The 24,520-nt window shown below is 49.1% G+C and overlaps 2 protein-coding genes across 6 annotated transcripts in view; one reads left to right on the top strand and one right to left on the bottom strand.

Annotated features, from left to right (window-relative positions):
- Window positions 1-21,703, bottom strand: part of VAX2 (ventral anterior homeobox 2) — a 29,027-nt gene extending 7,324 nt beyond the window's left edge. The window contains exons 1-2 of the mRNA XM_019441324.2: window positions 21,451-21,703; window positions 2,870-3,057 (exon numbers count right to left, since the gene is read on the bottom strand). Of these exons, the coding sequence (XP_019296869.2) occupies window positions 2,870-3,057; window positions 21,451-21,688 (426 nt within the window). The 5' untranslated portion in view covers window positions 21,689-21,703. The remainder of the gene's footprint in view (window positions 1-2,869; window positions 3,058-21,450) is intronic.
- Window positions 21,704-21,874: 171 nt separating this feature from the next.
- Window positions 21,875-24,520, top strand: part of CD207 (CD207 molecule) — a 68,367-nt gene continuing 65,721 nt past the window's right edge. For all 5 annotated transcript variants that reach the window (XR_008417892.1, XR_008417891.1, XR_008417890.1 and 2 more), the window contains exon 1: window positions 21,875-22,159. The gene's annotated coding sequence lies outside the window, so the exon portion shown is untranslated. The remainder of the gene's footprint in view (window positions 22,160-24,520) is intronic.

Raw genomic sequence — 24,520 nt, 5'->3', positions numbered from 1 at the left:
CATTCATAATAAGCCCCTTTAAAGTACACCTGAGTTTATGCTAACAAGGTGACTCAGGGTGTCCCTTATATAGTTCAGGATGTGCACTGGTTCCAAAAAGACCACGTCTGTGATTAGAGGTTTGGAACCCCCACCCTGGCTCCCCAGGGAGGTGAGAGGGGCTGGGTTATAAATAATCATGAACAGTGAGATTCAGAGAGCTTCTGGGTTGAACACAAGGAAGTTCTGGGGGGTGGCACATCCATAAAATGTATAGAAGCTCCTTGAACACCCGCACCCCAACATCTTGCTGTGTGCATCTCTCCAATTGGCTATTTCTCTCCCTCCCCCCCCCCCAAAATTTGGCTATTTCTAAGTTGTATCCTTTTTTTTTAAGTTTATTCCTTTGTTTTGAGAGAGCAGGGGGAGGGGCAGAGGGAGAGGGAGAGAGAGAGAATCCCAAGCAGGCTCCACACCACCAGTTAAGAGCTTCGTGCAGGGCTCAGATTCACAAACTGCAAAATCATGACCTAAGTAAAAAATGAGAGTTGGATGCTTAACCAACTGAGCCACCCAGGTGCCCCCCTGAGTTGTATCCTTTACCATAAACGAGTAAAGGAAAGTAAAGTGTTTTCCTGAGTTCTGTGAGTCATTCCAACAAATTGACAAGCCCGAGGAGGAAGATGAGGGAACCCCCAATGTTTCAGCTGGCCAGTCGGAAGTACAGGTGGCCCCAGGGACATGCAACTGGCATCTGATGTGGGACTGTCCTGTGAGACTGAGCTGTAACCTATAGTGTCTGTGCTAACTCCAGGAGCCAGTGTCAGAATTGAATTGAATAGTTTGAGTACCAGCTGGTGATTGAGAAAGGGGGACTTGGTTGCTGTTCATGTTAGAAAACACCACACATTTGGTGTCAGAAGTGCTGTCTGGAGAAAACCTCACTCCCATCCCATAAGATTGTGGTGAGAGGAATAAATGAGTTAGGACACGTCAAGCCCTTGGAGCAGTGCCCGGTGCAGGGGAAGGTCTCAACAGAGGTTTCCTGTACCATATGTTACCTGTAAGACCCCGGGGACGGGGGAAAAAGAAAGGGGAGTGGTAAGCAAGTCAGTAAGTTGAGGATTCACTGAGGGCTCACTGTTTGCTCAGCTGTGTTCTGAGCTCCCCATGGAGGCCTGAAGAGGAGATGTGGCTTTCAGACACATTCTTGTTCTTGGGAAGTGTGTGCTAGTTGGTGCCCACCACGTACACACACACACACACACACACACACACACACACACACACACTACCAAGACATGTGGAAGGGTCTCTTGGGATGAAGTCAAGAAGTCTTCCTGGAAGAGGAGGGGCTTGGTCCTGACCACCAAGGGCAGAGAAATGTCGGGCGTATAGGGGGCAGGGCAGGGGAGAGATGAGGACAGGGAAGGAGCTGCTGGCCTGGGCATCTGAGGTGCCTTTGGAGAGCAAAGTTTCAGGGTAGAGTGTGCTGGCAAAACTAGGCTAGGCAGAGGGCAGATAGGACGAGAGGGGCAGGTATTGAGGGGTGACTCTATGCCTGATGTCCCCCCAGGAGCTCTGGCCGGGCCCAGCCACCGCAGCCCTCTCTCTGGCAGAGTCTGACTTTCCAGCCTCCTGACTGAGTGTCGCTGGAGGGAGGGCCCGCGCTGCCCCAGGCCATCTGCCGTGTTGTTTGGGGCTCTGCCGGACAACAGGTCCAGGTGGAGACGGCCTGGGCCTGCAGGACAGCAGCCGGTCCTGACTGAATTGCAGTGGGGGTGCCAAGGAAAGCACGGCAACAGGCACAGCAGGGACCCCTGCATATCCCACCACAGCTTTCTCCAGGAAGCGCACCCTTCCAGACTGTCTGCCTGCTCACTCTCTCCTTCCTCGCCTCTACCCTGTGTAAGTCCTGTTTTGGTCATGTCTGTAATACATCTATCCATGAGCTGCCTCATATATGAGGCTAAACTACCAGAGCTGTTGCCTGACTAAGGGTCTCGAGTCATTCTTTATAAGCCCCAGGATGGTTGCCAGTTTACGGGTGGCATAAAGATGCCAGACTGCTTGTCCAATCCTAGCTCTGGAGCATATTCTTTGTATGACCTTGGACATAACCTCTCCTCCTCTGTAAAATGGGATAATACAGGCAGCTACATCATCGGGTTGTTGGGAGGCATTGGTGAGTTACCACAGGCAGAGCACTTAGAGCCCTGCCTCCGCACCGTGAGTACTAGGTATTATTAGTATTATTGTTATCATTATGTGTCTCTGTTACCAGCTTGAAATGCCTCCATTCGCGCAGAGGGGGTGCTCACTTTACAAAAGCTTTTCCTTTGGGTTAAGCTTATTATTGTTAAAATGCGAAGGCATTCCTGAGTAAAGGGGGTGTTCAGACTCCTTCTCTCCAGCAAGAGCTTCTGAGGCACAGTGGGATGCAGGGCAGGTACGGAGGATGGGGAGAAGCCCAGGAGGGGAAAATGAGAAGTCCCCTATCCAATTTTGGATCATTTCTTCTCTTCCCTGGAACCTTTGCTCCCAGCAAGCCAACCCCTCACCATCCTTTCCTGCAGGGTCCCTCACGCACCAACAGCCCCGAGTAACTCCCTGCATCCTGGATGCCCCTCCTTCCTATTTCTCTGGCCTTTTCCCATGTTCCATCCAAAGTGCCTGACGTATCTGGAAGGCCCCCTGTTGGCATATGCCAGCTCTCTCTTGTCAGCGCTATATTCATTGTTCTGGTTTGCCTATAACTCCAAGCGTTTCCCTAATGCGTGTCTGAACTCCTCAAAAGCTGGGTCTCCCTGCAGCAGCCCATAGGCCTCACACCCCACGAAGTTCCCAGGCTGTAGGGCAGGGGTGGAGTGGCCTGGCCCTGCACTCTTACCTGGGTCTCGGAGAGGTTCAGCTGGCGGGCCAGCTCGGTGCGCTCTCGGCCCACCACATACTGGCAGCGCTGGAACTCCATTTCCAGGCGGTACAGCTGCTCAGCCGTGAAGGATGTGCGGGTCCGCTTGGGCCGGTCCAGGTCCAAACCCTTAGGCAGGACAATCTCCCGGATGGTCCCTTTGGCATCTGCAGGGGCCATGACAAGAGGCAGGTTAGTTCGCTAATTAAGGATATAGGCCACTAACAGTCATATTAACAGGAGGCAGTGTGATCTAACAGGGAGCTCTTTGAGCCGGGGCCCGGCTCTGTGACCTCTGACAAGTTGCTTACCCTCTCTGGACCCAGCTTCTTTAATCATCCAACGCAGTATATCGTGTCTATTGGGTATATGTGTGTGAATGGGCCTTGTTACAAATTTCAAGTCTACCACCGTAGCGTGGGCAGAAAGAATTCACTCTGACCCAGCCAGGATTCTGTTTCCTCAGTAGAATAAAAGAATAAATGGAAACAGATATACTAAGTCCTCAAGTGTAGAGGAAAGGACGGGCTAGAATTGGGTATGACCAGGCAGGTAAGGCTTACTGGAGGAGATGTCCTGAGCCAGGTCCTGTGCTGGGTGTGTATGCATGCATGAGCACCTGAGTCCCCAGACCCTCCTGGGTTCCATGAAGAGGCTAGCTGGTAAGGGGCGGAGGGCAGCCTGGGAAGCTGGGGTCCCCAGGAAGGAGTCCAAGGACCATTGCCACTACATCAAGCTGCTGGGGTGCCTTCTACAGAGGAGATTTCTGCCACTCCCCATGTACCTCGTCCTGAACAATAGGCCACCCCCCTGGATCCTAAACCAATGCCATCCATGCACAGGGTCTCCAAAATTTTGGAGGCTACTTAAGAGACATTGAAAACCTTGCAGCCTACGTTCACCAGATACTTCCACTTAAAGAACTGAGAAATGGCAACAAAGTGTTCAGCAAAAGTAAAATATGATTTGGGGGAGGGTGGGTTGTATATACATCAGCTTTAGCAATAGGGGCAGAGATGATAACATGTTTGAACCACACACTCGGATAGCTGGAAATCTAGTTATTAGTTATTTGTGTCAAAAATTGGCATGTGGAAATATGCAGTCTCGTATTCTGTAGGACTTAGCAAACCATTCCCAGCACATGACACTGCTGACAATGAAGCTGAACTAACAGTAGTTTACCATTAGGGAGAAAGATGAGTGTCGGCAGAAAACCCACCAGCTCAAGGCAGCCCTGATCAACGCAGGCACTGCTGATCAAGCACAGGTGACAGAGCAATCCTCCACAGTTGGGGGAGTTTTAACCCTCCCCCGGGGGTCACACATTCTGCCGTGTGGCCAGAAGCTAGTGGCCTGGCTGCTCGTGTTTCAGTCATAACGAAAGCTGACACCTGGGCCGTGTTTGCTCGAGGCCAGGCACTGTTTTGAGGACTTGAAACTTCCCAATGTTCTCAGTGAAGCTGGAACTATTATTAGTCCCATTTTACAGATAGGGAAAAGGAGGAACACATTTTAAATAACCTCCCCGAGGTCACACTGACAGTGTTCCATAAGCTCTAGAAACAACCTTATTTTCCTTTACGAATACCCTCTTTTAGCAATGTTGAATGATTCAATGGATGGGTTATAATGAAGAGACCTTTGGTCATGGGTAACAAAATGGAATCTTCTGGATGGGTTCATCAAGTGCCCTGGAAGACATAGGAAAGGACCTGCATTTGGAATGTTGCTGTCTGCCAGGAGGCTCCTGTGAGCCTCACCACTATAGATTCTTCTTTTAGAATCCCCGCTTTAGAGAATGAGTCTAACATCTCTCCCTCCAAATCCTCCACCATGTGATTTATGAGCGTGGTTCTTCCTGGCTCCTGCCCCGGCCAGCTAACATTTACTCCTCCACGGTATGTGTTAGCTCCTCCTGCCTTGCAAGTCCTGCCCCTGATCTCAGAGGTTCTTAAGAACCTTTGTGCTCAGTCAGCCCTGGGAGGAAGATGTGTCTGGGTCAGGGGATGCAGTCACTCTCAGAGGTGGCCCTCCCCTCCACACTGGGCAGAGCACATCAGATGGACATGGGCCCAGCTCTTGGAGTGGAGGTGGAAACCACAGGTCTTTCGGGACAACTCAAGCTTTCCCTCTCCGGTACTTTCTACATTCTGAAAAGGTGGGGTAATATTTGCGGCCCCATCAACTGGGTCCCCTTTGCTCAGATCCTATTATTTCCAACTGTGGGACCGGTCTCAAAACTTCCCTCACAAAACCCAAATGACTCCATATCCAAAGGCACTGATTTTATTAGAAGTGTTTTGGGGGGGTATGGACTGGAGGAGGGGTGGTGGGTGTTGTATGTGGTGCTGGAAGCTTTACATCCTCTTCCCAGAGAGCCTCCTAGAGCCCACCTAGAGCTCTAAGCCTGTGTTCCAGACCACTGAGGTCAAATCATAGATGTCCCTCGCCCTTTCTTCTTTGTGGAAGAGCTAACACAAGCATTCCTGCCTCAGGGAACAGCCAAGGTTAGCTCTTCCTCTCAGGGTCAAGGAAGGCAGGAATCATATAAGAAAGGCAACTTGCCCGCCAGATATCAAAACGTGCCATAAAAATAAGCATATGAAAAGATATTCAACATCACCAGCCATTAGGGAAAGGCGAATTAAAACCACGAGAGACACATATTAGGATAACTAAAAGAAATAATACTGAGAGTGTCAAAGGCTGATGAGGATACAGAGAAAGTAGATCTTTCTACACTGCTGGTGGGAATGTAAATGGTGCAGTCACTCTGGAAAATGACCTGGCAGTTTCTCAAAGAGTTAAACATACACTTACCATAAAACCCAGTGACCACACTCCTGGGCATTTATCCTAGAGAAACAAAATCTTAGGTTCACATCAAAACCTATATGTGAATGCTCATAGCTGCTTTATTTATTTATAATAGTCCCTAAATGGAAACAAGCCAAATGTTCAATAGGTGAATGGTTAAGCAAACTGGGGTACAGTTATACTATGGGATATTACTCAGCAATAAAAAGGAATGACTATTGACAGACATGAAAATTTGGGTGAATCTCCAGGGAATTCTACTGAGTGGAGAAAACCAAAGTCAGTTCCCAAGATTATGTACTGCATGGGTCCATTTATAGAACACTATCACAATGACAAAGTTATAGAGGAAGAGAGCAGATCCATGGTTGCCAGAGGTTAGGTAAGGGAGGGTGTGAATGTCAAGGGGTAGCCTGAGGAAGTTCCTTGATGGTGACAGAACAGTCCTGTATTTTGATCGTGGTGGTGGTCATATAGGTCTATAAATGTGGTAAAGTTTCATAGAACTATATATGAAGACAAAAAATGAGTGCATGGAAAAATGGGTGAAATTCGAGGAAGGTCTGTAGTCTAGTCAATTATATTGTACCAATGTCAATTTCCTGATTTTGACAATGTTTTTATAAATACGTAAGTTGCCACCTTCGAGAGAAGGTGATGGGTACACAGGACCTCTCTGCCAAACCTCTCTGTACTATTTTTACAACTTCTTGTGAGTCTAAAATGATTTCAAAATAAGACATCAACAACAACAGAACATACCATGAAGCTACCATGAGGTTTTGTCACAGAGATGGACAAATCCATTGGTGGAAAAAATAACAACAGCATTTCCCTAAAGTGCCTCTGCATTCCACTTGTGGTTTGTAAGATGATTTTAAATGCTACATAAATAAACATTTGTTACTTCAAAAGTTATGCACTTAATTTAATGTTTACTAGAAAAAAATTTAAACCTATGATTTTATGTGCTTAGGATGATGCAGAAGTAGGTATTTAATTTTAAAATGTATTATGCTTGGGGTGCCTGGGTGGCTCAGTCGATTAGGCGTCCAACTTTGGCTCAGGTCATGATCTCGTGGTTTATGAGTTTGACCCCTATGTCAGGCTCTGTGCTGATAGCTCAGAGCCTGAAGCCTACTTCAGATTCTGTGTCTTCCTCTGTCTCTCTCTGCCCCTCTCCTGTTTGAACTATGTCTCTCTCTCTCTCTCTCTCTCTCTCAAGAATAGATAAACATTAAAAATTTTTTTAAATGTATTATGCTAAAATATTAAGTAAATAAATGGAACATAACAGAAATGGTGAACATTCAAGTGATTGAAATGTGGGAAACAATGGAATCAAGAGTGGACAATTAGACCCACTATATATATTGATAGGATTTATGATAACAGGAACATTCTAAATGGAGAAAGATCGGTGTAGTCAATAAATGGAGTTATGTAGATTGGTAACCATAAATTACCTATTTGTAATAAAATTAAGTTAAATTCCTGTCTTTCATCATAAATGACAAGTTTCAAATGGATTAGAGGGAAAGTCATAGGCCATAAAATGATAAAAGCACTAAAAGAAAATATAGGATGAGGGGCACCTGGGTGGCTCAGTCAGTTAAGCATCTGACTTTGGCTCAGGTCATGAACTCAGAGTTCATGAGTTCAAGCCCCACATTGGGCTCTGTGCTGACAGCTCAGAGCCTGGAGCCTGCTTCAGATTCTGTGTCTCCCCCTCTCTCTGCCCCTCCCCTGCTCATGCTCTCTCTCTCTCTGTCTCAAAAATAAATAAAAACTTGGGGCGCCTGGGTGGCTCAGTCGGTTAAGCCGCCGACTTCGGCTCAGGTCATGATCTCGCGGTCCGTGAGTTCAAGCCCCGCGTCGGGCTCTGTGCTGACAGCTCGGAGCCTGGAGCCTGTTTCAGATTCTGTGTCTCCCTCTCTCTGACCCTCCCCCGTTCATGCTCTGTCTCTCTGTCTCAAAAATAAATAAACGTTAAAAAAATTAAAATAAATAAATAAATAAAAACTTTAAACATTTTTTAAAAAAGAAAACATAGGATGATATTTTTATAATCCTAAGCTTGGGAAGAACAAGATAAAAACTGGAGCCATAAAGACAAAGGATATATGGAGACATATAGACAAAGGATATAACCAACTATATTGAAGCTAAACCCTTTTGGTTTTTTTTTTTAATTTTTTTTAACGTTTTTATTTATTTTTGAGACAGAGAGAGAGCATGAACAGGGGAGGGTCAGAGAGAGGGAGACACAGAATCTGAAACAGGCTCCAGGCTCTGAGCTGTCAGCACAGAGCCCGACGCGGGGCTCAAACTCACGGACCGCGAGATCGTGACCTGAGCCGAAGTTGGCTGCTTAACCGACTGAGCCACCCAGGCGCCCCGAAGCTAAACCCTTTTGTATGACAAAAGTACCAAAGCCAAAGTAAAATAAAACAGACTTGAAGGAAAAACTTTAAAAAGATAAAGAAGTGACAAATAATGCAACTATAAATAAATAATTTTTTAAAAGGGAAATAGTCCAGGAGGAAAAATGGTCAAACAATTTATGTGGGCCATTCCCAGAAAAAGATGCCAAATGGTCAATAAACATATGAAAAATGAGTACAGCTTCACAGAAATCAGGATGAGGTAAATTCACACAACAATGGAAAATCATTTCTTTCCTGTAGGATTGGAAAGACGTTAATAAATGATTAATAGATCAATGGTGAGCTGTAGGGGATTCCACACTCCCATTCAATGTTGGTAGGGCCGTAAATTGTCACCACCTTTTAAGGTTGCATTTGTCAACCTTAAACGCATGTAACTTTTATCCTAACAATTTTATTCTAGTAAGTATTTATCCAGACAAAGCATGGGCTCATCTGCTCCAGGGTATATTCAAACATGTTTGCTGCAGCAGTGTTCAAGATGCTGAAAATCTGAAAGCAACCTCACAGTTCCCCACAAGGGAAACGGCTGAACAAATCACACTAATGCATATACTACAAAATACTGTGTAGCAATTTAAAAGAATGACAAAATATCGATATGAACTGACATGAAGAGAAAGAAAGTTATAGGATAAAATATGTAGTAATATCTCATTTATGTAAATAAACAACTAGGCATATTCAACCACTCAACATATATTTGATGAGCACTTACTATGCACCAAATACTTTTCCAGGATCTGGGGGGTATAGAAATGAGCAAAATAAACAAGGTCCTTGTTGCCATAGACCTTCTATTGCAGAGAGAGGAAGATAATAAATTTAAAAAATGAATATGTAATGTAATGAGAAATGCTGGGAAGACAATAAAACAAGATAAGAGGATATTACTGATCCTCTCCAAATAACCGAAACCCAATAACCATTGTGTGTGTGTTTGCTATTTTAGCTATGACAGCCAGAGAGGGCTACTCATCAAAGTTAAGATAGTGGATAAATCATGAATGCTGTTCACCAGTGTCCCCAACTCCTTCCAGGCACATGGTAGGGTTGCACTAATTTTCTGCCCTTTGAAATTAGATATGACCACATGACTTACTTCAGCCAAAATGAAAAGATGAAGTCACCTTCAGATGAACACTTTAAAAGCTGGTTCATAATTTGCCACACCCTCTTCCCCCTACTGTGATGGTCCTGGAATCAAGAGTCAAGATGAAGCATCATCAGCCTGAATTTCTGAGTATGAAGATGAGCCTATGCCCACTCGTGATAGACTTATCATGTGAGTGAGAAACACACCTGTGTTCTGTTAAAACTCTAAGATTTGGGGTTGTCTCTGCAGCAAAACCTAGCCCATCCTTATTGACACAGCCCCCTTTCCTGAATTGTTCCTTTTCTGGGTGGAGTTTGGGGGAAGCACCAGGAAGGAAGGACAGATTTAATTCCAGGGCCTTTTTGTGGGTAGGGTGAAAATGCAGGAGTCTAAAGGGAATGACTCCTGAGTCTGGCTGCCTTTCTGGTCTCCTCAAGGAGGAGTGAGCCCTAGGGGGACAGGAAAGGGTGATTCTGTCCAACCAGCCTTTGCCTTGGGAGGGGTGGTGATCTCTGATAATGGCTAGCTAATGCCCCTGACCTCTAGGATGAACTCTTACCCCTTTCTGGTACTCCTCCCAGTAGCTTCCCACAAAACCCTAACTGATTTCATCTCCCAGCACCAGACTAGTTCCTTTGCACGGCAAGCTGCTCATGTGCTTATTTTTACGTGTGACAAAGTCCTTCCCTCCTTGATCCACGATGTGATTATTATAAAAATTCCTTATGGAAAATTCATCCTCAAGTTGAACAGGAAAATTGAAAATGGAAGACCAGTTAAGGAAAGAATGTTAAAGAATGAGGAGAAAATACTTGCATTACCATACAGCAAAATATATTACAAATATATGGCAATGAAAATGGTACGATGCTGGCATGAGAGTTTGGAAGCAAATTCATGCATATATGAGGACATTTCAGTTAGTGGGAGGAGAGATAGGATTATTAAAGACCTGGCTTTTGGACAATTAGCTCGTTATTTGAAATAATTCATCTCACACTGCATGTAAAAATAAACACAATATAGAAGAAAATTTTTAATATAAAAAATAAGCTCTAAAAATTAAAGAAATACATAAACAATTTTTTAAATATTTATTTATTTTGGAGAGAGAGAGAGTGAGCAGGGGAGGGTCAGAGAGAGAGGGAGACACAGAATCCGAAGCAGGCTCCAGGCTCCGAGCTGTCAGCACAGAGCCCAATGCAGGGCTTGAACTCTCGGACAACGAGATCATGACCTGAGCCGAAGTTGGACACTTAACTGACTGAGTCACCCAGGCGCCCCACATAGACAAATTTTTAAAAAATAAATGATAGATTTGAGCACCTAGAAATAAAAGCTTCTGCAGGATGAGAGACAGTTAAAAGACAAAGGACAGATTAGGAGAAAATATTCATACTACATGCATAGCAGAGCCTTAATGTCTAAATACACAGCCTCTATAGACCAAGGAGTAAAGTCGAGCAACCCAGTGGGAAACTGAGCAAATTATATGAATGGGTTATTCAGAGAGGAAGAAATGTAAGTGTCTAATAACTATGAAAAGGTACTCAAGCTTAGAGAGAATCAGAGAAAATGAAAAGTTAGAACAGCAAATGACAGCTAGTTTTTTCTTTTTTCCAGATGCCGTATTTTACCTATCAGACTAGAGAAAATGTGCTGGCAAAGCTGGGGGAAATAAAGGTTCTCTCAAGCTCTGTTGTTGAGAATATTTTTAGAGGGCAATTTCACAATGCCTAGCTAAATTAAAAATGGCATAGTTCTGTTGTCCTAGAAATTTTATAAAGGTTTTGACTCCAGAGAAATATTGATATACTTGATAAAGATAGATTTACTGTTTGTGGAATAGCTTGTAAGAGAAAAATAAAAGAAAAAGTTGAATGTTTATCAATGGAAATATTGTTAATAAAATCACAGTATTAGTGATGCCTTTGGTTTTTATGTCAACATTAACAAGAATGAGGTACATCCCCATATACTGACTTGATGGATGTCCATTACATATTGCTATATAAAAATGGCAAGTATGTATAAACCTATTTTTATAAAGAACAACGAGTAAAACAACACTGTGTGTGTGTGTGTGTGTGTGTGTGTGTGTGTGTGTGTGAACTTGTGTTTGTGTAGGATCAAGTCTGCAGGATGAACACCTCTCTTCACTGTTTAGGAGTGAAAGCTGGTCAGGGAGGAAAGATTTCTTCTATCTTACCTTGTGTACATTTTTATTGTTTGGTTTGTCACAAAGACTATGTAGCAAAATGCAGTTTTATCTTTGGTAGAAGACCTTTCTAACAGAGAACTACAATCCCCAAAAGGAATGACCATTAGATGTGATTACAATTTAAATTTGAGTTCAGTAAAAAAAAAAACAAACCTCACAACAAAGTTTAAAAAAAGAAAAAGAGGGCTGCCTGGGTGGCTCAGTTGATTGAACAACTGACTTCAGCTCAGATCATGGTTTCATGGTTCATGAGTTCGAGCCCTCCATCGGGCTCTGTGCTGACAGCTTGGAGCCTGGAGCCTGCTTCAGATTCTGTCTGTCTGTCTGTCTGTCTGTCTCTCTCTCTGCTTCCCACTCTCACTCTGTCTGTTTCTCTCTCTCCAAAATAATAAATAAACATTAAAAAATGTTAAACAAAAAATATTAAAAAAAGAAAAAGATTTGGGCATGTTTACAGCACATATCACAGAAAAAGGGATTACTTCCTTAGTATAAAAGTAGCATTCACAACTATAAGAAAACAATAAACCAATAGAGAAATAACCAAGCACATGAATAAAAAAATTCACAGAAGAGGAAATTAAGATGAAGAATAAGTACATGAATATATATGCTTAACCTTACTAGTGATTAAAAATGTCAATAAAAATGTTTTTCACTTGACAAGATCTCACTCTAAAAGATTCAGTTTATCCTGGTTGGAAGGGTGAGGTGAAATGACACATTTATACGCAATTGCTGGGAGTATAAATTTTGGGCATGGAATTCAGAAATATGTCACAACTTTAACACATGTGTGAAATAATGCCTATTATTTTAAACATTTTATTATGAGAAATTTCAAACATACACAAAATTAGAGAAAGTAGTATAATGAGCCCTGACATACCTATCCCCCAACTTCAACAATTATAAATTCATGAATAATCCTGTGTCTTCTCTATCCTCATAATTTTAAGCAAATCTCAGACATCATATCATTTCATCCAGAAATATTTTTATATGTGTCTCTGAAAAAAAAAACTTCCTTTGCAAAATAACAATACTGTCTCAACCAAAGACATTATCAATCATTCCTTAATATAAAAAAGTCCCACTTGGTTACACATTTTTCAGACTGTCTCATAAATGAGACTTTAAAAAACCATCTGTCCAAATTAGGATCCAAAGATGTTCACTGAGACATTGCTTGTAATAGTGAAAAAGTAGAACCAACTTAAATACCCATCAATAGAGGACTGGTTAAATTAATGATATCTGCAGAATGGAATACCATGTAGCTGTTAAAAGAATGAGGCAGTTTTAAAAAGCAAGCAAGATTTCTACAAATGTTTATTAAATGGAAAAAAATTTGCAAAAAATTTCCCACTTTTGCAACATATTACGAAAAGAAAATATTTATCTTTTTCAATTACTAATGAGTGTTTGGTTGGTTCCATCTTGGGAGTGTACATGCTTTATGCAGGAAAAAATGAAGACCTTTCCGTTTATACATGATATGGCAAAACAAACATGGTTGGATTTATAATTAGAAAGTTATTTTACACTTTAGAAAACAAAAGGCATCAGAAACAAATTAGAAGCAAATTATGAATTTTAAAAAGCTGCAACACATATTGAAAGCAATGAGCTACTACCCTTAATGCTGAGTTTCTACAAATCAGTAAGGAAGGGAATATTTGAAAATTAAAAGTGGTCAAAGGAAATGAGTTGTTAGATAACACCGGAAGAAATACCCTGGCCGGCAAATATGAGAAGATAGTCAACTTCACTAATAATCAATGAAATAAAAATTAGAATGTCAATGAGGTACTACTTATCACCTATATGACTGGCAAAGGTAGAAAAGATATCTATGCCTAATATGGGCAGAGGAAAAATATGGGGGTATAAACTACAAACTTTCCCCCACAAAGAGCAACTTGACAGTATCTTTCAAGATATAAAGCCTAAACTGTGATGGCAAGATTTGGGGCTACAAGCACTTTCAGGCATTGCTGCTGGGACTGGGGAGAGGGGTGGGGGAGCAGAGGTGGGTAGATAAGGCATGGGTGGTGTATCATGTATGGAGGGAATTTGGCATTATCTTCTAAATTACAAACTAACATACTCTTCCACCTTTTAGGAACTTCTCTGACATATACCTACACACGTGGAAATGACCAAGGAACAAGTTTATTGCAGAATTGTATATAATAGCAACATATGAGAAAAAAGCTAACTGTTCCACCAATAGGACATGGGCTATCCAACATGCATTATGGCCCACCCAGTCCATATAAATGGAATACTATATATCTGTGAAAAAAGGGACAAGACGTTCTTTACATCCCAAAATGTACTGGTAAGTGAAAATAGCAAGGTGCAGAAAAATATAGGGAGGTGTCATATATGAGTAAAAAATAAATAAATAAAAGCAAGAAAACAATAGAGCAGCCCTGACTTGCATAAGGGTGAATGTCTTTTGGAAGGACAAACCAGAAAGTAAAAAATGGCTGCCTTAGAGCCAGGTGGGAACTGGAAGAGAGAGGGCAGGGATGGAAGGGATTTTTCACGGTGTACTTAACAACACAACGTTTTGATGTCGGAATCACAGGAGCTAATTACCATTTTCAAATTAAGCAAAACACGTTTTTAAAAACTGTAGTGTGTGTAAACCTTTTGAAGCAGCAGTTCCACTGCTAGGAATCTATTTCACGGAAACACTCAAGTGCGCAAAGACCTGTGTCTTGGAAGTTTATTCCACAGTTTATATTAGGGAAAACCAACTGGACCCTCCCTGCAGAGGTGGGGAGAATTCGGCTTTCCCCAACCAAAGGGATACTTTCGGTTCGGTCACGGTCACGGAACAGCGCGAAATGGTTGACCCGAAAAGATGACCCCTGCGGATTAAATTTTTTTTAAAGGTAAGTTGCAAAACGTCTTATGTAATACGATTCCACTTTTGCTGATGTTTACATATGAGAGTGGGAAAATCTGGAAGGGCCCACCTGAAACTGAGAATGGTGGCTATTTGGGGGAGCCTTCTACCGCTTCGGGTTCGGTTTTGTTTTATGTTGAGCACGCATAACTTTTTGAAATTCAATCCTCTAGCTACCTATCTACTTTGTAAGTGTGGCCCTGCACGCCCAGCCCTGGCTTCCCCGCAGCTCCACGAGTCGACTGGTCCCCGCGAGGGTGGGTGGCTGGGCAGCGGCCGCAGGAGCAAACCACCAAACAAACCCAGGCTTTAGTCACCCAGTGATTTCAAGCTCCAGCGGATAACTGGAGGCCTGTGAATTGAGCGGGGAGGAGGGGCGCAGATTTATCCAGCTATTTCTTTCTCGCCCCCTGGCTGGCTTTGCTGGTGGAACCACACTCTAAGCAGCCGCAGACAGGCGGGAGCCTCACTACCCTCCGCTAGCCGCCCTGCTCCTGGAGCGACCTCCTGCTCCAGTCCCAGCTGGAGGCCCTGCCGACCCAGCTACCAGTAAAAGAACCGTATTTGAGGTTTTCCACGTCCAGTAAAAGAACCATATTTGAGGTTTTATATTTCGGTGGTTCCCAAAGTTGAGGACTGCACAAAATGCCAAAAATGTGGCATTGTCAAATTTATATTGTAACAGTTGTAAGGAACAACATTGTAACGTCAAAAAATGAGGATGTCCTCTTGGAACGAACGTCTTGGGGGGGTGGGGGGGGGGAAGGGCGTTGCGGTCTTTTACCAAATGAGATGAGAGATGTTGACAGTTTTGTCTCCTTTCACTCATTCGACAAATATTTAGTGAGTGTATACTGTGTGCCAAGAACATATCTGTGGAGATCATGGATTTGGCTGGGCGCGGTGACAGCCTCGTCTGTGGTGCGGGGGCGGCATCAAGGGAACCCGGCCTCGGACACCTGCCCCCATCAAACTTAGCGCGGGCATCGCTTCCCCAGCCACTTCCGCGGGCCGCCCCGGGGGGCGGGTCAGGAAGCCCGCACCCCGCAGTGTTCAGAGAGAGACAGGCTCTCGGTTGGGAAGCTGGGAGCCAGCAGCCCCTGCCGGGTCGGTCTGGCACATAGTAGGTATTCATTAATGTTCGTGGAAAGAATCAACGTGTGACGGGCAAGACCGCGGGTGAACATGGTGACAGAGAGAGATGGTTGAGAGGCCTTTGCGGGGGGGGGGGGGGGGGCCCAACTAGGAACTTACAACCGACTGACTCCCCACTTCCTGCGCTCGCCACCCGGGCTTTCCCAGGTCCGCCCACTCCTCTGCTTTGGGGACAAGATCCGGGCCTGGCGCCGAGACTTCTTTCCGCACTATTCAGTGCCACCCAGGCACCTTCAGATCCTCCAACCTCCCTCCTGGATGCGGTGGGGGACGAACCAGGCGCCTAGACTACCCAGCTCGCAGGGATTCCTGGACAGGCCCACTCGTCCTCTATCAGTTTCTCAAACTGGGGTAGGGAACTCGGCGGGATACACCGCCGGTAACCCGCTACCGGCTTTACGAAGCGTAAGGCCAATCTTTATTTTATATTAAGCAAACAGGAAATAGAAACAAAATTAATATGATTCGTATTCCCACCCCACCCCCAATACAAATCGGAGAGATATAGGGAGGGAGCTCAGGGCTACTCTGACCCCAGGCTCAGTCAGGGGTAATTGAGGAAATGGTATAGAGCCAACAGGACCCATAGATGCTCTCTCCCTACAGGTGGTGCACCGTGGGCCAATGCCCCAAACGACATCCAAACGACCTATATAAGCCCAAGGACACACGCTTCCGTGGTCCCCTTCCTCCTTGCCAGTGCATGTACTCACTCATCGCCCCAGCTTCGGGGAAAATCAGCCTCCTTGCCCAGCAGGGTCAAAGCGGGTGAAGGTGGAGGGGGGCACCTAGAAGCTCTGACCCTGCGATGGGTGCACGGAACCGGAGTCCAAGCCACTGCCCAGAACAACAAAAGTAGCATGAGAACACAAGGAGCCACGCATAGTTCCCTGAAAATGAAAACAGTGCACACAAAACACACCAACAAGACAACACATTTGGTTGCTGGGCTGCTTGCGAGTTGGGGGTGGGGGGAGGGGGGCGCAGCGCGCATGTAAACAAAGGGAAAAATAAGACCAAAGCGATAGAGCCCCGTCAGACCCTTGCTAAGAATGTGGGTCCTTCTGCCAAAAACAAACAAAACAAAAGGAAAAACATAACAAACATAAAACAAAACAAACCCAGAAAAATTAAAAAAAAAAAAAAGAAATCTAATACCCCCACAAATCCCAAAACCAAAAATGAAAATAAAAACAAAATTTCAAAGTGCAGTCCCTTGCATGAACCGTTCAAACCTTTCAACTGCTGCCTGAGGCCTGGTCCTGGTTATTGTATCTATTAAGAGACTCATATTGAGGTTATGGTCGGAGGTCCATCCAGGGTGGAAGAGCTGTGACCCCAAATCCAGTGCTCATTTCGATACAACAATCTGCCCCACCTTCATAGTTGCCAAAATGCCTACTGGGCAAGTGGGTAGGTGTGCCCTTGTAGAGCCACTGCGACTTGCGGGGTGAGGCCTGCAAGGTCCCAGCTGAGCTCCTGTAGGTCCAGTGGCTTCAGTAAATCCAAGCAGAAAGCCAGCAGATTCGGAATGACGCTAAACCCAGATCTGGCTGCTGGAGTGGGAGGGAGAGTCTGTTTCCCCAGGCCTCTCTCAGCTCAAGCCCTAGAAGTCTTGGCGCCTTGCCCAGCGTCTTCCGATGAGTCTGGCTGCCAGGACCCTGCCTGGTGCATACCATTGTGCAGTCTGTAAGTGTTCAGAGGCTCCCGGTTCTGGACTGCCCCAGCACTGCTCTCTGATGGGGGTGGGGGGCGGTGGGCCCCGCTAAATGCTTCCCTTCCCCACACCCACATCCACAAGGAGAATTGCCAGCAGGAGCCGGAGGTCTGGGTCTTTATGGGTTTTCTTACGTCCTTAGCTCCCAGGTGCATCCATAAAGCTCCCAGGTGAAAGCACTCCGGATAATGGGTGGTGGTGTGGTGGCCGGTTGTTCACTCAGCCAAGGGATCCCTATTTTTTCCTGCCCTCCTGCTCCCAGAGAAGTGTGGAAATGAGGAGGGGAGCTCTGGCCGCAGTTCTTAAAAGGGAGAGCCCTCTGGGGGCAGCCTGATCCTGCTTCACCAGGCCACAGGGCTGAGGACACAGGATGCGGCCCAAATGGTGTTTTGAGATGCATAGGCCTGAGGGACCGCTTCAAGAGAGCAGGTAGCAGCGCCGTGCATTGTTCATAAAAGTTCTGTGACACCAACAGGCGGCCATTACGGGCTCTATTCAGATGGATTGTTGAATTTGCATCCGGATTAATCTGGGAATCAGGTAGGCGCATCTGAGTGCGCGGGTGCCAGCAGAGACTGAGGTTGCAGGAAATTGTGGGTGAGAGTTGGTCCACCTCTTCTAACCGCCGGTATCCCGGCTCCACCGAAAGGGCCGTTGCACCTCGGCTGCACCGGGCGGTTACAGCCACAGCTGGGAGGAGGCCTGTTTGTTCCAGCTGCCGCCTCCGCCTCCGCCTCCTCCTCCTCCTCCTCCTCTTCCTCCTCCTCCTCCTCCTCCTCCTCTTCCTCCTCCTCCTCCTCCTCCTCGCAGTTGGTGCGTCCTTCCTAAATATAAAACAAAAGGACCCCCATCCATACCCGTCACTGGCCAATGGGCTGTGCACGCAGAGGTGTGGGGTGGCCTAAGCCACCGTCTGGTCCCGTAGAAGCCTAGCTGTGTGTGCGGTGAGGTGCGCTGGCCTGTGTGCACACGCCCCTGTCATCCTTGTGGCCTTGTTTGTGTCCATGTGTGGCACCAAGTGGCCTCCATTTTGAGGCGGGGATGCAGCACGGTCGGCCTCCCTGGCTCCCTGACCCGCATTTCGGGGAGGCAGCCGGAAACTTGAGTGATTGGTGGAGTGAGGGGTTCCTCCAAGGGGATTGGGGAAGGCCACACCTCGTGGTCTGCAAGGTGGCACTAATCCTCCTTTCATCAGCTGTTCTCAACCCCCAGGGCTGCCCACCTCCCAACGCAGGGCAGCATTTAGCCAAGGGGAAAAGGCACAGAGTCCTTGGAGTCTGTAAGGGGCGGGGGTGAGCTGGGGGAGGCTTCTGAGGAAGGAGGCCCATTCCCAGAGTGGTTTGTAGGTCACCTCAGAGCACCCCCTTTCATTTAACAGAATATTTATAGAGGTCCCGCTGGGTGTTTGCAGTTTTATAGACATCATCTCTGACCTTTAGCACTGACTTTCAAGTAACAGCTATAGGTTCCTCTGTACAGATGTGGAAACTGAGGCACAGAGAGGCAAAGGACCTGGCTCAAGTTTAAAGGACTCTAAACCAACTTCACTTTATTCCAGCCCCCCACACTTTCCTTCTATTCCCCTGTGCCTTGGAACTCCCCCAACAGATGCGCTATGCTGGGGTGGGGCCCTCAGGTAGCAAGTCCCTAGTGGAAAAGAGGCAGAAAGAAGTGCAAAGACCCAAGGGAAGTGGGGTTCTTTCCCCACAACCTGACGGGATGCGATGGCAAAAACCTCCCTTCCACCTTTTTATGGTTTCCTCCAGAAGTACTTTGGGAGGATGTGTCCTGGGAGATCAAGGGTGAAATGTACTCTCTGCTAAGAGCACACTGGAGGGACATTTCATCTGGAGGCCAATGCGCTGCAGACTTCCCTTCACCAGTACCAGGCCTTTCATCTGTCAGAGCCTCCACCCTGAGTCCCTGTGGGGCCAGGAGTGACACAGGTGACCCTGGCTGGGAGGGATTAGTGCCAAATGACGTGCCGGTATCTCAGGCCTGTAATAACTGCCTTTCCATTAAATGAGAAAGGGCAGAGGGACTTACGAGGGCCCTGTTTACCTTTTATTTCTTTTAGGCATGTAAATACACCCTCTATACTATATTACCATTATATTGTACAAATATAATGGCATTGCTGTGTATGCATACATGCATTTTTAAAAGTATATCTCCTGACAATGCACACAAGCTATCCCACATACGGGAGGGGGGGGGGGCGGTAGTGGTGGTGTCCATCTCTACTCAGCTCTAGATTGCTCCTAGCATGCGTGGCTCCCATCCCACAGGGTGGAGGGTCACTTTTGACTCCTACCTCCTCTAAGTGTACACCTGGGAGTTACTAAACTGACATCTGTACATAGAACTTATTTGTTATACAAACAGAGTTAGTAGAGTGGAAGGGATAGTAGGTGGGCACAGAACTTTCAGTTGTCCACAACTCACAAATACCCATAGATGGGGTATGAGGTGGTGAGTGTCACAGGCAGGGATTTGAGGGTCTTAAACAGGGAGTGTGGGTAATTTAAGGGACTGATTTCTCCATTTCTGGAAGCCAGGCAAATTTTCTCAATAGAGCTCCAAGGTGGCTGTTGACATCTTGCATTCAGGACTCCCCATAGTCTATGAAAAGGGATCTGACTTAACCCCAGGTGCCCAGCAGGTCCACACACCTGATGGAATTGCTGCCGGGTGGGGACCACCCTCATACTCCAGCCTGTGTCCTGAACATCGATTACCGCCCCATCTCTAGGTGACCACACCTGACACCAGGAGTGTTTCAGGAAGGCATGGGTCGCTGAGTCTGTGTCCAAGACGGTCATCAGCCGACTTTAGATTGGGCTGCCTCCATGCTCTACCCTGGCCCTGTCCCCCATTCCCAGATCTACCCAAACTCAGCAGCCGTGGGGAGGCTGTGGGCAACCGGGCCACAGTATCCCAGTCTGAGTGTGGGTGGCCCAGCTCAGATCAGACAAACTCGGGATCCTGGCGCTGGAGGGTCCTGGAGCCAGTCTCAAGCTGGTTCCTGTTCCCCAGGCGGCCGCGGTGGTTGCGGAAATCAGCTGTAGCCGGTCGACTCCCAAAGCCCCGCGGCTGGCAGGCGGGCGCTCCGGAAGTTGAGGCAGTAAAAGGGCAGCGGGAGGAAGCCGAGCCAGGCAGTAGGAGAAGGAGGTCGGGGGAGCCGTTCCCCGCGTGTGGCGTCTTCTGGGCGCTCGGTCTCCGGGTGCCGGCGCTCAGAGTGGGGGAAACAGATCTCAGGCTCTGGCCGCGGCCTAGGGGCAGCCTGAAGGCAAGTGCCCGGAATCCCCTTTCTCCTTCCATCTCTCTGGGCGAGGCCCGGATCCGGCGAAAGCTGATCTAGAGCTTCGCGTGAGGGTGGCTTTGGGGGTCGGCCTCGCGGCGAGGAGACCAGGCAGAGCTGGGTACTCGAGCGCAGTCCAGAAGCGCTTGCAGGAAAAGAGGGCTGGGAAGGAGAGCTCGGCGGAGCGAAAAGCCAGGAAAGAAGAGAGGAGGGCGAAGGGCGAGGGAGAACGGGAGAGACGCGAAAGGCCAGGCCGGGGGAAGGCCGCACCGAGAGCCGGCTGGGCCCAGACGCCGAGAGGAAGCGCGAGCAGAAAGAGCAAAGCCCAGGCGGGCAAGCGCCGCACGCCGCCCTCCGCGTCCCGATGCCCTCTCCCGCGAGCAACCGGTGCGGTCTGCGTCGCCGGGAACGGGAAACGAGCCTGGGCAGGCGGCCGGGAAGCGTCCCGGCCGCTGAGCGGAGCGCCGGCCTTTCCCTCCCGCGGTCCCGGACGCTGGTCCTTCCTCGTCCTGACCCCGCGGAGCGCTCGTGACGCTTTTCTCCGCACCAGCCGTGAGGGACGCGGGGCGGGGACCCGGCTGTCCGCGCCCCGCACTTGTATCCCGGTCCCCGCCGCCGTACCCAGCTGGGATGGGCCTAGGGTGAGCGGCCGGCCCGAGAGGCTGAGAACTGTAAGGCAGTGACACGGACATCTCTTTGGTCCCGTTCGCCGCTTTGTCCCCTGCACTCAGCTCAGTGTTCAGCACACAATAGAAGCTCAAAATAGTATTTGCTGAATGAATGATTGACTGATGACTGGCTGTCTGTGTGAACTGGGAGGTGGAGGCAGCCGAAGGGCTAGGGTGGGGGTCCGGTGGGCCAGAACCGAGAACTGTCCGCTTACCTCGCACCAGGATGCGGCGGCAGTGGTCTGCCTCTCCGAGCCCGGGCTGGCCGTCGCTGTCGGCGCCGCTCTCTCTGGAGCCCGCGGGGCTAGAGGCGGAGGTCCCCGCAATCTCCCTTGGGCTGCGGCGGCCGGCATCGGCGCCCGAGTCCTCCGCTCCGCCGCGGTCCCCGCCGCGCCCGCCGCGCGACTCCCGGCGTGCCGGGCCGCGGTCGCGCTCCGCGCCCCCATCGCCCATGCCGGCCGCCACCGCCGCCTTCTCCACCGCCCGGCCAGCCTGAGCTGGCCAAGCCCGTGGCTCCCCGCCCCTCGCGCCCCCCGCCCGGCCCCTACTCCTCGGGCCCCGCCCCTACCCGGCTGCTCCACCCATCCCTGCTGATTGGGCGCGAGTCGGGGTTCTCTGACTCCCAGCGGCTCACGAGGGAGCAGCGCCGAAGGATGGGAGGGTGGTCCCACTCCTCTACCCCCGATCTAGCCCCACTCCCAGTCCGGCAGAGGGAGGCTGGGGCGGTATTCTGGGGGTGCTGGCCTAGCCCTACGGCCACCCCTAAAGTTTATCAACTCCCTCCCCCAGTCCCTTGCCTTCTGTGCTCCCCACTCCCTCCTTCCCCGGGGACGCTCAGGCTCCGCGCTCCAGCTCTTTCGGCGGGATCAATAACCAAAGTGCTCCAGGAAGGCGACCCCGGCGAGACCCAGCAGAAAACAGGAGGTTGGCCTTGCTCGGGCGCTCGGCTGGTGGGGGGGAGGCTGGAGGCAGGGCCTCAGGTCTGGGGTTCAGTGCCCCACCCCTGCCCCCAGACTCATACCGCCACCCGCATTCGAAGCGGGACCGAAGGCGCGTCCCGGCGATCCTGGGAGAGCAAGGCCTAGAATGTGGTAAATGACCCCGAGAGAGGCCAGGGGACTGACGGAGTGACCCGCACTCGCGGGGGGTTGAGAAAACACGTGCAGAGAGGGGCCAGGAGCCCAGAGGGTCGAGTGAGGCCGAGACTGTGGTAGGCAGCAAACGCCCGGTTCCCCCACGGCCTGGAGGCCCTCACGCGGGGCCCGCACCCTCAGACTTGGGAAGCAGATGGGCGTTTCCTTGTGCCAGCCTCACCCCGCTACTGTGGAGATGCCCCCCACCCCAGCCAGCCCTGGTCCCAGGTCCCACCTTCCCTGGAAAATCGAGGCGCGGAGGTCCGCGTGGCTAGAAGCCAGCTGGGCTGGGAAGCCAGGTGGTGGGGGTTCCTGTGCAGAGCGCTCGGCCCTCCGAGGCTTCCCCCAGCGCTTTCTGAGGAGCCCGTGCCCGCCTGAGTCTAGCTTCTGCCTTGCCAGCGCCAAGAGAGGCCGGGCCCTTCGTTCCCTTACTTTGACTCAGAAAGGGGCTCGAACAGAGATTGAGAGACCCCAGTGAAGATGTGTGTTCCACTTGTTTGTGGGCGGGAGCGCCGATGACCCTTCCCCTAAAGCGCCGTGATTGCAGACTTTGCTTCTCTTTTCTGGCTCGCATTCCGGGTGAGCGAGGGTGCTTCGGTCTGTCTGGGGGGCTGATTGAGTGTTTGTGGGGGCAGGGCCCATGATGTCCGTGTGTGGGGGTGGGGAGTGAGGTGAGGGGGTAAGTGACTGTGTCCGGGCTGAGCGTGTTGCTGGTGCAGCCTCCATGATTTGGGTGAGCCAGTGTATGAATGTGTGTGTGTTACTGCCTTAGCGTGTGTCCAGTGTGCATGTATTTGTGTCCAGTCATAAATGTCCCCTGCAGAAGGCCAGGTGGGCTGGATGCCCCAATTACTTAATTGGGTGGCTGATAATGAAGGGGTTGAGACCTAGGAAGAGGGGAGGGTAAAGAGTGCAGGGGAGGAGGACTGCTGCTACCTGCTAACAGAAAGGGGGGGGTGGGAGGAAGGAAGGAAGGAAAAAAACTTGGCCACTAGGTACTTTGGGTGGGGCAGAGGAGCACAGGCTGGTGGCCAGGATCCTGGACAGGCTGTGCAGAGGGAGAGCAGTCTGGACCAGCTGCGGGTGCTGCCAGTTGGTGGCACCTGGGGGGCTGGGAGAAAGGAAATTCATAGTAACAGGAGAACCTGGGGAGTGTGACCCAACTGGACCGATCTCGGTTGGAAGGACCCTTGCAGTGCACACTGGAGGGGCCCAACTCCTCAGAGACCCCCACCCACACGGGCCAGCACGCCCTCCACCGCAAACCAGTGGGATGCTGGTCGCGGGATCCGGCCTCAGCTCTGCACCTGTCTTTCTCCTCTCTGGCTCTCTCTCTCAAGTTTACTTGTTTTTATTATTCAAGTAGGAAGCAGAAAGCAAAAACTTGACTGGAACCTTCCCGGCTCCCCAGCCCTCACTCTTCCCCTGCCACTTTCACGGCCGAGTTTGTGTTCAAAGAAAAAGGGAACGACACCTGCTGAGCCCTGCCGGGTTTTGTTTGTTCTTGCCCTTTAAATTTCAATTTCACAACATATCTCAGTGCTCTCAGTGCCGGTAACTCCAGTCTCCCTCCAGCGAACTCATTTGAGGTCCAGGGATCAGTTTTCGGGCATCTGCACCCTCCTGGGTGATCCGGGCCAGTCTGTCTGGTGAGGCAGAATCCCACGGAGACAGGACCCAGGCACTTGGGGACTCTCCTTCCCTAGCTTCGGGGAGCCCTGCTGGGAGAACAGGAGGAGGGTTGGTTCTCCGGAGGTCCCACTCTTTCTCTTTCTCCAGCCCTTTATTTTTTTTTCCCCCTCACTTTCCCTCTTTGTGGGGTGGGATTTGGCGTCCCGAGGGCATTTGGGTGCTCTCCTCTCCACAGGCCTGGCAGGTGGGTCCCCCTTCCTGGTGATTGTACCCATGACCAGTGAGTGAGGAACTCAGGGGTTCTGCATGCTGAAGCAGGGAACCTGTGCAGTGTGCTTGTGTGGATGTGGGCCAGGGGAGAGGGGGTTGGTGGTGTCGGATCTACTCACCCAGCCCGGGCTCTGGCCCAACAGAGATGCCTGCCAGGACATCCTAGCGCCTGGGTGACCCACTGCCAAGCCAGTAGGCAGGTTGTGCGGGGCCACTGGGCTCCCACCCACATCCTTTTCTCTCTGGAGAC

The sequence above is a fragment of the Panthera pardus genome, unplaced genomic scaffold, assembly GCF_024362965.1.
Source record: "Panthera pardus isolate Hobbes unplaced genomic scaffold, ASM2436296v1 HiC_scaffold_25, whole genome shotgun sequence".
Classification (NCBI taxonomy): domain Eukaryota; kingdom Metazoa; phylum Chordata; class Mammalia; order Carnivora; family Felidae; genus Panthera; species Panthera pardus.
This window is presented reverse-complemented; position numbering and strand designations above follow the sequence as displayed.